This window comes from Onychostoma macrolepis, chromosome 24, assembly GCF_012432095.1.
Source record: "Onychostoma macrolepis isolate SWU-2019 chromosome 24, ASM1243209v1, whole genome shotgun sequence".
Taxonomy (NCBI): Eukaryota; Metazoa; Chordata; class Actinopteri; order Cypriniformes; family Cyprinidae; genus Onychostoma; species Onychostoma macrolepis.
Window position 1 is genome coordinate 16,853,573 of NC_081178.1, and position 12,138 is coordinate 16,865,710.

Sequence of the window (12,138 nt, forward strand, 5' to 3'; positions counted from 1 at the left end):
ACCTTGTCACCTAGACGGCCATCGGGACAAGACCACGGGAACCAGATGAGTCCTTTACACAAACTGACATGGCTGCAGTTGGAACTGAACTGCTGTTTCGTCTGGTCATAGGAGAACTGGCCCCCCGACTGAGCCTGATTTCTCCCAAGGTTTTTTTCTCTATTCTGTCACCGATGGAGATTTGGTTCCTTGCCGCTGTCACCTCTGGCTTGCTTAGTTGGGGACACTTATTTTTCAGCGATATCGTCTACATGATTGCACAGATACTATTTAAACTGAACTGAGCTGGACGATGACATCACTGAATTCAATAATGAAATGCCTTTAACTGAAAATTGAGTGTTTAATCTTATCATTATACATTATTGACACACTATTTTCCTATTTTGATATTGGAAAGTTGCTTTGACACAATCTGTATTGTTAAAAGTGCTATATAAATAAAGGTGACTTGACCAAAAACTTTTATTTTGGATGCGATTAATCTTTTGACAGCATTAATATATATATATATATATATATATAGTACACATTATAATTACAATAAATAATAAAAATAACAACAACAACACACTGACTTATTAATACAAATTATTCTCAATAATAATAATAGTAATAAGTATCCTCATTAATATTATACTACTATTTACTATACAGGTCCTGAAGGGTGGCAAATAATTATTTAAAAAAAATATATAAATTGTGCAGACTCACTTTCAACTGTCCAATGGTTTTGAATCTGTAGACTTCATTCTCCCAGAGATCCATGTTCTTTCCAAGCACTTTTTGACACTTTCTGTCAATAAGGAATACAGAGAGAAAAATACATTATATTAAGGCATCCATTCATATTTTAAACGGTTAACAGGTCAATAAATCAGAAGGTTGATGTCCTGTACCTGGCAGCTGCATCATAATCTCCTCTCTCCACCAGATGATTGATGTACGCCATTCCAATTTTCTATTGACAGAGCACAGACAGGAAGCAGTCACACTGTGATTCCAGGTTATTATATGAGAGCGTTATAACAACTAAGACTAGCTTTCTGCACATCTTCATATCACAGAATTAATTTCTTTTCACCTGTACATCATGCCGTTTAATGTTTTTGAAGCTGATCTCTGCAGCCATCAGTGCTTCCTGTGACAAACATCCAAAATCAAAACAGAAATCATTAAGTACAGCTCAAATTTTTAAATGGTACGATATAAATGCTTCCTTAGACTGCTGAACACATACCTCGTATTTCTTCTTCTCCAGAAGCCAGTCGATGTGGTCATCCTGGTCTCTTTCTTTAGCCACTACAATGTCTTTAGGGCTGATAATGTAGAATAGAGACTCTCCCTCAGAGTGTTCTGGAATGACAACACAGACGATTCAAAGATTTAAAATGATGACTACGTCATCAAAATGGGCATTTAACCGATTAAACTGTGGATTTTGGGTCATTTGTATCTGTCTTTTTTATTAGGGTATTCCAGCTGTTCCAGTGTTGCCAAGCCTGCGGTTTTCCCACGGAATTGTGCTACTTTAACACTGTTGCCGCGGCCTGTTTTTCATGTCCGCGGGTTGAAGCGCCCCCAGTAACGTGATATTAAGCCCCTGGAATGCAAATTTTACCGGAGGAACCCCGCTGTAAAATGTGTATTTTACCCCTGGGGAACATGATTGGGCTAGTTTTGGGCAAGTTTTGAGTAGCAATTGGGGTGGGTTTTGTTGTTCATGCATTCTGTCTTCATCATACCGAGCCTGTAGTCCCTGCACTGGTTCTCTTGGAAGTTGCGTACAGTGAGAGCGTCTGATGAAATCTCCTCACAGCCCTCGGGTAACGGCTGGATGATGTCTAAACGGGGCCGTGTTCTGAACTCCTCCTCCTGTGGCAAACAGACTTATATTTATTAATAAGTACATTTTACGCTCACAGCAATACAAAACAAAATGTTTCTAATAAGATACTTTGTTTTTGCCGATTCTCAACATTTTTGCCTCCTAGGCTCTGTTGCCAAAGATATTTTTTGATATTGATGCAGCGACAAAGCTGATTTTTTCAAACTTTTTTATTTACAGAAAATAAATACATTAAAATATTTATAAATCATAAAAAAAAAAATTTAATTCAATAATTGGTAACACTTTACTTAAAGCCTAAATGCATTATGAAGGGTTATTAATGCATTATAATTATTAATAATGTGCATTGTAATACATTATATCTTGTTGTAAATAAATACAACCGAATTTAAAATGCATAGTGTAACAATGATTGATAAGTGTTATAATGTATTAACTGTGGTTACAATTATTCATGAGATTTTACAATGCATTTTAAGGTGCATTACAAGGCATATTTAATGCATTAAAAGTACTTTTATAATGCATCGTGCATAAAGGCTTTAAGTAAAGTGTTACCTAATAATTCTATATATTTATGTGACCACTGGGATTTTGTATTCACAAACACCAATTTCTACCCAATAAAATCTTTGTCATAACGTTTTAGAAATGTAATTATTTGTTATAAAGGTGTGTATACATAAATTTATACATACTATAAAATATTTTCATGACTTTAATTTTCTATTACTTTTTATGATTTTATTAATTTCCATATTTTTCTGTCATATATTGAGGTTTTCCAAGACCATGAGAGTCCTGGTTCTTAAATAAACTGCCAGTTGTGAGGTAATTAATTAAAATGAACATGTTGTCAGCGTATATCCTGATTTTAAAGCTTGTTTTGTCTCATTTGAATTTATTTCAAGTCATCTTGCAGCTGATCCTAGCTCTGGTGAGAGTGTGTAACACTACCATGTGCTCAGAGCTGTCCTTGACATAGTACAGAGTGACCAGCTGATCTGCCAAAGGTGCCAGTCCACTAATGAAGAACTCTGTCTCAAACGCTGACACTGAAAGAAATCAGCAAAAAAAGTTATGATTTGTACATCTTAAGAGATAATAAAAGATAAGTTTTTCATTTTTGGGTGAACTGTCCATTTAGATTGAATTATGTCACATGTTCTCATTATGTGTCTGACTGTAATTGGTTCAGTACCAATCTCAACGTAGCGACTGGGTAGATCTCTCATTTCTGTTGGGTCACGCTCTTTAACAACACATATCTGAGAAAAACAAAATGAAACAAACAACGTTATTCAAATGAGAATACATATTTTTTTAGAAATGAGCTTTCATAGTTATTAAAACACTTGATCTGCAGTTGTACTGAACACACACCTTAACAGAAGAGCCCCAGCCGATGATCAGCGTGTTGTTGTCTTTCCAGCACAGACTGCAGGGGTACATATCCGGCCTAAGATTGGTGTTGTCCCGCAACACGTTAGTGATGCGTTGTTTACTGCTGATGTCATAAATTTTCACACCCTAAAATACATCGGCTACAGTTTAGATAAAATCATTATTAGTAAGGCATCTTAATTAGCATGTCCAGTGTGTCTAAATCTGATTGTACCACATTGTTCGCCCAGGCAATGAGGTTGGCTCTCCATTTCACATTGGTGAGGTTTCCCTCTCCTTCATGCAGAACACAGGTCTTCCAACGGTTCAGCCAGTTCCTCTCATAAAGCAAAAGCTATAGGACACATTTCATTAATTTAACATTAGTGAGCAACAGATATTCACCAACACAAAACAGAACAGGCCACAGTGTTCGCATTACAACACCAGAGGGCAGTAGAATACAGAGCATAAATAGGTACAACACAACAAAGTCAGTGACTACATGTGTCTTTTAATTCCGATTTGAGAATATTTGTATTGTTTTCATTGTTTGCTTTTACTCTTGAAAATACAAAACAACTGTCACTGGGGTGGTACCCTTTTAAAAGTTATTAACATATACAACCTCTCAAACTTTTTGGGCCAGTGAGTTTTTAAAAAAATGTTTTTAAAAGATGTCTCTTCACCACGGTTATATTTTTTGGGGGTAAAACCATTAAAATTAAAATTAATTAATTTAATATATAGCTATTGAATGTCATTATTACTATGATGATAAGGCTGAATTTTCAGCAGCCATTACTCAAGTCGTACATGATCTATAGAATGTTGATTTGGTGTTCAAAAAATATTTGATAATAATTAGAAATGTTGAAAACAGTTATGGTGCTTGATATTTTTGTGAAAACTGTGATATATTTTTTCATGATTCTTTGATTAGAAAGAAAGTTAAAAAAAAAAATAGTTAAGTTTTCTGTAACATTATATATGTCTTTACTGTCACTTTTGATGAATTTAATGCACCTTTGCTGAATAAAACTATTAATTTCTTAAAAGAAAGAAGGAAAGAATCCTACTGACCCTAAACCTACTAACATGCACCACCATTTAGGGTTAAATTCAGTACAATGATAAGCCTTTTGAATGGGTTAGTTTAGGTTGCCCCAGTGGCTTTTTTTTTGGTCTAATATGGTACTTTTTTTTTTTTTTGCTAATATTGCAGTAAGTATTGGATTGGATCAGTGTGTTAGGCAGATTCATTGGCCCTGTCAAGGTGTTTAGGTCACATTCTGGCAGAAACTCAATAAAAATCATTTTACCAGCAATATCAAAATCCATTTTCGAAAAAGGCAATATTTGGTTCAACCTTTAGATAATGGGAAATTTATAAAGTCACTTACGCAGGTACGCAGTACAACACAATTGAAAAGCACATAAGAGAAGAAGATACTGTATTGACATCTCATGAACTAACTAGAGAAGAGACTCAAACAACAGAAATTCTATGAAAAGGTAATTAATGTTTTGGTTTACTCTGGTAAGTCGGATATTATTTGGTGAAAAACTACATTTTCTAAGGGGTTCGTGCGATAATAATCACACGCAGAAAGCGGCAACGCACTTGGTAGATAACCTTGAATCAAAAGTGTCAAAAATGCCACACACAATCACCACAAAGCCAACCTGACCTGACTGCAGAGAAAGTGACTGAAAGGAAAGACGGTTCAATGTCGCTTCAGTTCTACACTTTTGGCTATGTTAACAGATCACAGCGCAGCAATAGGAGATGACACTCCAAGAGCCGAGCAGACGGAATTGAATTGCCTTTGACAAGATGCGTCTTCAGTGGAAGCCGTATTGATTTTCATGGCAGGGCTGCATTATGGGGACCTTAAGCCAGGGAGAGAGAAGGAAACAAGCAGAAGCGGGAGGAAAATGCAGAGGACTTGGCCACCGTGGCGCACAATGGACGCCGTTAATTGCTTCTGATAAGCACAATGCAGTAACAGTGTGAAGCCATTTTATAAGAATCAATCATGGCACAGAGGATAAAAATCTAGGATTTACAGAAATTGAGAAGACTATTTGAGTGGTTCAAGATTTGCATGTCTCAACAAAATCTCTAACAGTCCACTTTACAAAGAACCAGTGGCATTTATTCAAATTCACTTCACAATCGAAGTTTTTTTTTCCAGCCACGAAAAAAAGATACCACCAAGATATCTGATCAGTGCATGCAAACAGATCAACTTCTTCTGAGTGCTTTTACGACAGACACAAACCCTGTTTTCATTTCTATAGATGTACGGAGTCTGGAATGTATCGGACTGTGGCATCTCAGTTGGTAGCATTGTGTCCTTTGAAAAATGAGCGTATTTGTTTAGTCTATAAGCCAAAGAGTGTTCTACATGTTGCAAACACTATGGCACTCTATGTAATGACAGTTATTTATTGCGCAAGAAGAGACAACATCTCTCTAGTGAACAACACTTTGGAGAAAATGGACCACTCTCTCTCTCCCTGATGTTGACCCCAGTCTAAGGCCAAGACGGTAAGAGCGTTTCATGCCAAACAGCTTCAGTTTGAGTAACCACAATACAAGGCACTCAACATGACAAAAAATGATTCCATTCTAATAATTTAGCTTAACCCTCAGTGTCGAAATCTCAAGAGCATCAACTGATGGAGACCACAAAATATGGTATATGTTTAGACTTCAGACATGAATGTGGTTTTTGTTTTTATTTTAAGGCATTCAAAGCACATTAACAGAGATGCTTCCTTTGAAAATTCAGTGGTGGATTAAGGTGTTTTTTGGGTTTTTTCAATAAACGATTCTTATATTTTTGCAAAAAGCCTGCAACCGATCTGAAAGCTTAGGGTTGTTAAGATTTTATGTTTTTAAGAGAAATCTCACCAAGGCTGCATTTATTTGATGAAAATACAGTATTTTTAAAAAAATGCAATCTATACTTGTGATGGCAAAGCTTAATTTTCAGCAGCCATTTTTTCAGTCTTGTCACATGATGACAAATCATTATAATAAGCTGATTTGGTGTTCAAAATAGAATTTTAATTATTATTAATGTTGACTTGAAAACTGTTGCGCTGCTTTATATTTTTGTGGAAACCATGATGCTTTTTTCAGGATTCTTTGATAAATTCAAAATAACAGCACTTATTTGAAAAATAAATCTTTTGTAACATTATTTACTGTCACTTTTGATCAATTTAATGCATCCTTGCTGAATAAAAGTATTTGTCTTTATAAAAAAAATTACTGACCCTGAATTTTTGAATCGTAATGTAGTTACATACTGATTTAAACCTAAAATGACATGCTTGAGTCACTACCAAACAAACGTGCTCTCGTTTCCTTTTGTGCTAGTAAATAATGACAGTGAAAGAGGAGACAGGAAATTTTTGTGAAGGAGGAGAGAAAAAATTTAATCAGACCGTGATTCTAACTGGATTTGAACCTGCATCTCCCACATGAGCACCAAGGCTCAAGATTTCTAAAGCACTTGTTCTAACCACTAAACGTGGGATTGGGACCCAATTCAGACCTGATACCAGCTTTTAGCATCTTCTGAGTGAGCTGACTCCTCTCAAAATATGAGAGTTGCCAAACAAATGCATTTTTTGTTAAAGTAGAGAAGAACTAATTGGACAATAAGTGCAATGAGATCTGGAAATAACATAGACAAGTTCTGAAACTGTGCCTTTAACACTCACAGAATGTGTTTTGAGTCCCAGGTGATTGTGAAACTGGACTTACCTTATTTCCTCCAGTCACAAACTGCTTATTGTTGGATTTGCTGAACTGAGGGTGTAGTGCCACGACCTGGAATTGAACAAGAGACTTCAGTTCAGTTTACGGCAACACCTGAGTTAATATCAATGTCCACTCCAGTATTTCTAAAGCCGTATAGTGCCTCAGAGGGGGGTTAGACTACATCCAGTCTGAAACATGTTCAATAAAGTGCTTTTTAACCCAGGAAAAGTTAAAGGATTGATCCTCACAGTCCAATACACAAAATTATTGATACAATACAAGAAAATGACAGCACCGGCTCTCTTTAATGTGTGCCATAGGTGACATCACTCATGCTCAACAAACAGGCGGCTCATGCATGATATGAAATGCCCTAGAGAAATCAATTAAGACTAGTAGCAGGCTGAAATTACATTGTTTTCCAGAATTATCAATGTTTGCTGTGACGGGAAATCGAAATCAAAGGGCTATTTCCCATCAGGCAGCAAAAACATTGCAGAGGGACTGACGACTTGCATTAACGGCAATAAGTTACCTTGATGGGACAGTCAAAGTTTTCATGGAAGCCCTCCCTAGTGTACAGGCCAAACACTTGCACCTGGAAAAGATGAGAGAGAGAAATGGAGAAAGAGACACAGAGATGTCTTTTTAAGGTAAAATCACTGTGATATCGCTCCTCTGCGATAACAGTTGACTTGGGCAAAGCATCAGACCATCCAGTGGGCTAGTTAACCATCTGCCAGACTCCCAATTAGTGGAGAGGTCAACTCTTTCTGCCCTCGCACGCCTTTATGCTACTGACTTAATCACTAGCGGTGCTGCAGTCCCCGACGGCTACAAACAAGCGTTAACACAACATTTCACCTACACCTGTCTGTATAAAACAAGAGGAAACTAAAAAATGAGTGCGAGGTCTCAAAAAAAAACTCCATTGAAAAGTAAAGCATCCTCTTGCATTTAAGATGATGGTGCGGGAGGGAAACTACTGACTTCAAATTGCTCATGTTTTTCTGGTCAGGCAACAAGCTTAGCTATTTTGAAAATCGTCTAGTTTAAAGTGCAGGTTTCTACTTTTTTTGAAAAACCTAAAAAAAAGAAGAAAAAGAAGACTTCCTGTGTCATATATTCTATAACATCAATAGCAAAGCAGCTGGTAAGTGTTGAGATTAAAAGTATTAGTTTAATCATTTAACAGTTTAACATACATAAAAGTTTGCCATTATTACTTATGAATTGTCAATATCACAACCAACCAATTCAACATTTATGTAATTTATAAAATAAAAAAAATTTAATAAATAAACTCAAGTATACTTTTCTAGTGAAACAGTTTAGACAGTCTAGGAGCAAATAAAAAATTATATTATAACTATTTATTAATTATGAAGCACACACCAATCAAAGTTTGTTGAAGGCTACCCAATCCTAAATATTCCATTTATTTACTGAAGACATTATGAAATGTTTTATCTTGGTTATTACTGATTTAAAATTGTTTATTGTTAATGTTATGTATAAAGTACAGTTTCTACTTTTTGGAAAAACATAATAATGAAAAAAATAACCAATCAAAAAAAATCTTACATGTCACATTTTGCCAAACAACGGTATACAACGCATTCGGTAAGTTGAGATTAACAGTGCAGAGAAGCGAACAATGGCCTCCATATCGATTTTAATTGGTGTAGATACGACAAGATCTCACCTCTGCCATAGTAACAGGGATAGACGTGGTCTATCATGCCACGGATCAGCCTGAGAAAGCCACACAAGGTGCTGATGATTAGCCTCCGTGGACTGATAACAGCCAGCTCATGATCAATGAGCAGATAGATGGAGAGGAGAGATAGAAATCACAGAAGGAGCGAGGAGGAGAGGAGTTCTTTTTTTAAACACATTTTAAAATGGACCAAATGCGCACATGCTGTTTCTGCAGGTGTCAGAGTTGACGGAGCCGGTATTGAGTGGGAAGACAGGCACTGCATCATATCTTGCAAACAGAGAAAGATATGAAAACTCAAGTAAACAACTCCTTAGACCCTCATGGGGAAATTCACTAAGAATGAATTGTGCAATGCTGATGGCGTTGTTTATTTGCGCGTGCTGTGGATTTAGCACCCGATTCACTAAATAAACCAGTAAATCAGGTAGTGGAATAAACACACCCCAAGAATTTAGTGCTGAATGTGTTTTGCATGATGCAAATCCATATTTTGCAGGCCAGTTATGAGTGCTGGGCTGTGAAAGATGCAGCAGACTACCGCTACCTTACATACATTGCTGGGACTGTATAAAATCACTCCATTGTGATACAGACACCTGAATATGCTCTTTAAAATGTCAATAGTTCACTAGTCTTTTATGTATGGTCCCTTTAATTATACCTTTTATCATTTAAATGAATTAATTAATTTCTTCAATTTTTTCAATTGTTTTTATTTCTTATGACTACTATTTCTATTCATTGAATTACCATTCTACATGAAATCTAAATATAGATAAATATAATAATTTTTTAAAATTATTATAACAAAGATTTTTTTATACAATTTATTGGTTAATTTCCGTGATTCTGATTTCAGACCAATTTGAACTAGCCTATTATATTTTTTAAAAGTTGGTTGTAACTGGTTGTTGGTTGAAATCCTAATAGAGCAGTTTATTTCTGAGAAACCTCTTAGACCACCTTGATGCTTAACATGATTTACAGAAGTAGGACTTGTTTCTGGGTAAAGATTATTTTTGCCTTCGATTTTAGAAGAAGGGACAGGAATAGTACTAATTGATAAGTCATTGCTCTCAGATTTTAGGAATAAATTGAGGGTTCGAATTTGGACTAGAAATGGGACTGTGGTCGGTTTATCATAAAGGCCTAATACAGGCAGGTAAAGAACAATGGGAGCTGAAGTGAATGAAAGGAATTCTCACCTTTCCATCTTCAGAGCAGATGCCAACATGATCACCGCTCTCATCCAAACTGATCTGGTTTATTTTCACTGGACTCTATGAGCATAGAAGAGAAAAGATGAAGGAGAAAAAGTAGCATAAGCATGTTATAATCAGACATAAACTAGCTAAAACATGGACATATCTATAACAATCACATTTCAGACTTACAATTTCAAACTTCTGTGTAACATTTCCTTGAATATCCAGAAGGTAAACCTTTCCAAAGTGTGTCCCGAGAGCCAGGAACTGAAAGCAACAGGAGACACAAACATGTCAGACACACAAGTCAAAACCACAGGACATCCTACACTTGTAGAGAGTTAAAAGCTGTGGAGGAGGTATTAAAAATGAGTTTTACCAGGCATGGCTGTGAGGCCTCAGTGTTTGTGCGTGTATGTGAGAGTGTGTGTTTGTGTGTGTGGTTTCGGCTGGACCCTTCGAGGGCAAAAAGTGTGAAATTGCTGGAGGACAGGAAAGCCTATTTATCAGAGCGGCCCAGTGTGAAATAGCGTTTTTTTCCCCGACATATCAAAACGCTTCAACATAATATATGCGCCACAGGTCACACATCCCTGCCCTTCACACCAACACTCTGCCTGTCAGACTAATGCAATTACATTTCAGAGTTTAACATATGAAAACGTATGTTATTATCTCATGTGTATTGCCACCAACCAATTCAAAATTTCTTTCATTAAAAAACTAAATTAATTAGATAAATTAAACTTAAGTTTACTTTTCTAATTTTCAGTTTTAACAGTCTAGAAGTAAACTGTATACGTGTAAAGCTCACACACCAAACTTTATCAAATGTTTTTTGAAGGCTGCTTACTCCTAAATAGTGCATGCATTTCCATTTATTTGCAAGCGACATTGTGAAACGTTGGTTGTAACCTATTTAACTTTTCCTATTAATTTGTTAACTGACACAAGATGTTCAAACAATTAAAACATTTTTTTAATTATATGCAAAGGTAATTAATAGGATAGTGTAAAGAGTTCTATATAACAGGTGGTTGGAGAGAAGGGGCTTATAAAGAGGTCTAGGTGATGTCAGCAGAAAAGAAAAGTTGTTTCAGAGTCAGAGCAAGTTACAGTATTATACTTTCGGTAACACTTATTTAAGGTGTCATTGTTACGCATGTTACATGTACTTACTATTATAATAAAAATTAATTATGCATAATTACATGCAAGTAACCCTAAGCCAAACCCTAACCAAATAGTAAGTACATGTCGTTAATTAATATAACTCAGTACTTAAATGTATAATTACACCGTAATAATGACACCTTAAAATAAAGTGTAACCATACTTTCATTAAAGGGGTCATATGATGCGATTTTAAGTTTTCCTTTCTCTTTGGAGTGTTACAAGCTGTTCGTGCATAGATAAGATCCCTAAAGTTGCAAAGACTAAAGTCACAAAACCAAAGAGATATTCTTTATAAAAGTTAAGACTCGTCCACGCCCTCTTAAAACGGCTCATTCAAACAGGCCCCCACATGTCTACGTCACGATGTGGAAATATTTGCGTAAAGCCGCCCAAATGTTCACGCAAAGAAAGAAGACGTGGTTTCAGTAACCGCAGTAGTGTTGATGCAGCCATGTCAGGGAGACACTGTGTGTTTCTATGTGAAAGCAAAAGCACTTTATTTGGCCTTCTGAAAGTAGATGCAATTAGGAATCATTAAGATTACTTACAACAGAACAGCAACGAATTTTATGAATGACCGTTTCGTGAACCTAGGAGATGAGGTAATGACACTTTGCTATGACAATCTGGCGCTTCTGAATCAGCGACTGTAAGTATGTTTTGTTATTAGTTTAAGTATTTGCTATTGACTGTTCAAATGCGGAGTTTTGCGCATCGTGTGTGTGTGTGTGCGCGCGCGCGTGTGTGTGTGTGTGTGTGAGAGAGAGAGCGAGAGACACAGGGTCACATCACAGTGGAGTCAGCTTTCTTAATCGTGGCTTGTGTACAAACACATACGAGCATCATGTCAAGTCAAGTCACCTTTATTTATATAGCGCTTTTAACAATACAGATTGTGTCAAAGCACTTAACAGTATCAAATTAGAGGATAGAGTGTCAGTAATGTATAATGATAAGATTAAACACTCAATTTTCAATTAAAGGCATTTCATTATTGAATTCAGAGATGTCATTGTCTAGC

At 36.1% G+C, this 12,138-nt stretch overlaps 1 protein-coding gene across 2 annotated transcripts in view; it reads right to left on the reverse strand.

Moving 5' to 3' along the window:
• vps41 (VPS41 subunit of HOPS complex) overlaps positions 1-12,138 on the reverse strand; it is a 35,553-nt gene that overhangs the window by 14,958 nt on the left and 8,457 nt on the right. For both annotated transcript variants that reach the window (XM_058765055.1, XM_058765054.1), the window contains exons 4-16: positions 10,131-10,208; positions 9,942-10,016; positions 7,549-7,611; positions 7,017-7,082; positions 3,471-3,590; positions 3,236-3,382; positions 3,054-3,120; positions 2,810-2,907; positions 1,746-1,875; positions 1,241-1,356; positions 1,085-1,141; positions 900-961; positions 715-796 (exon numbers count right to left, since the gene is read on the reverse strand). In XM_058765055.1, coding sequence (XP_058621038.1) covers positions 715-796; positions 900-961; positions 1,085-1,141; positions 1,241-1,356; positions 1,746-1,875; positions 2,810-2,907; positions 3,054-3,120; positions 3,236-3,382; positions 3,471-3,590; positions 7,017-7,082; positions 7,549-7,611; positions 9,942-10,016; positions 10,131-10,208 — 1,161 coding nt within the window. The remainder of the gene's footprint in view (positions 1-714; positions 797-899; positions 962-1,084; positions 1,142-1,240; positions 1,357-1,745; positions 1,876-2,809; positions 2,908-3,053; positions 3,121-3,235; positions 3,383-3,470; positions 3,591-7,016; positions 7,083-7,548; positions 7,612-9,941; positions 10,017-10,130; positions 10,209-12,138) is intronic.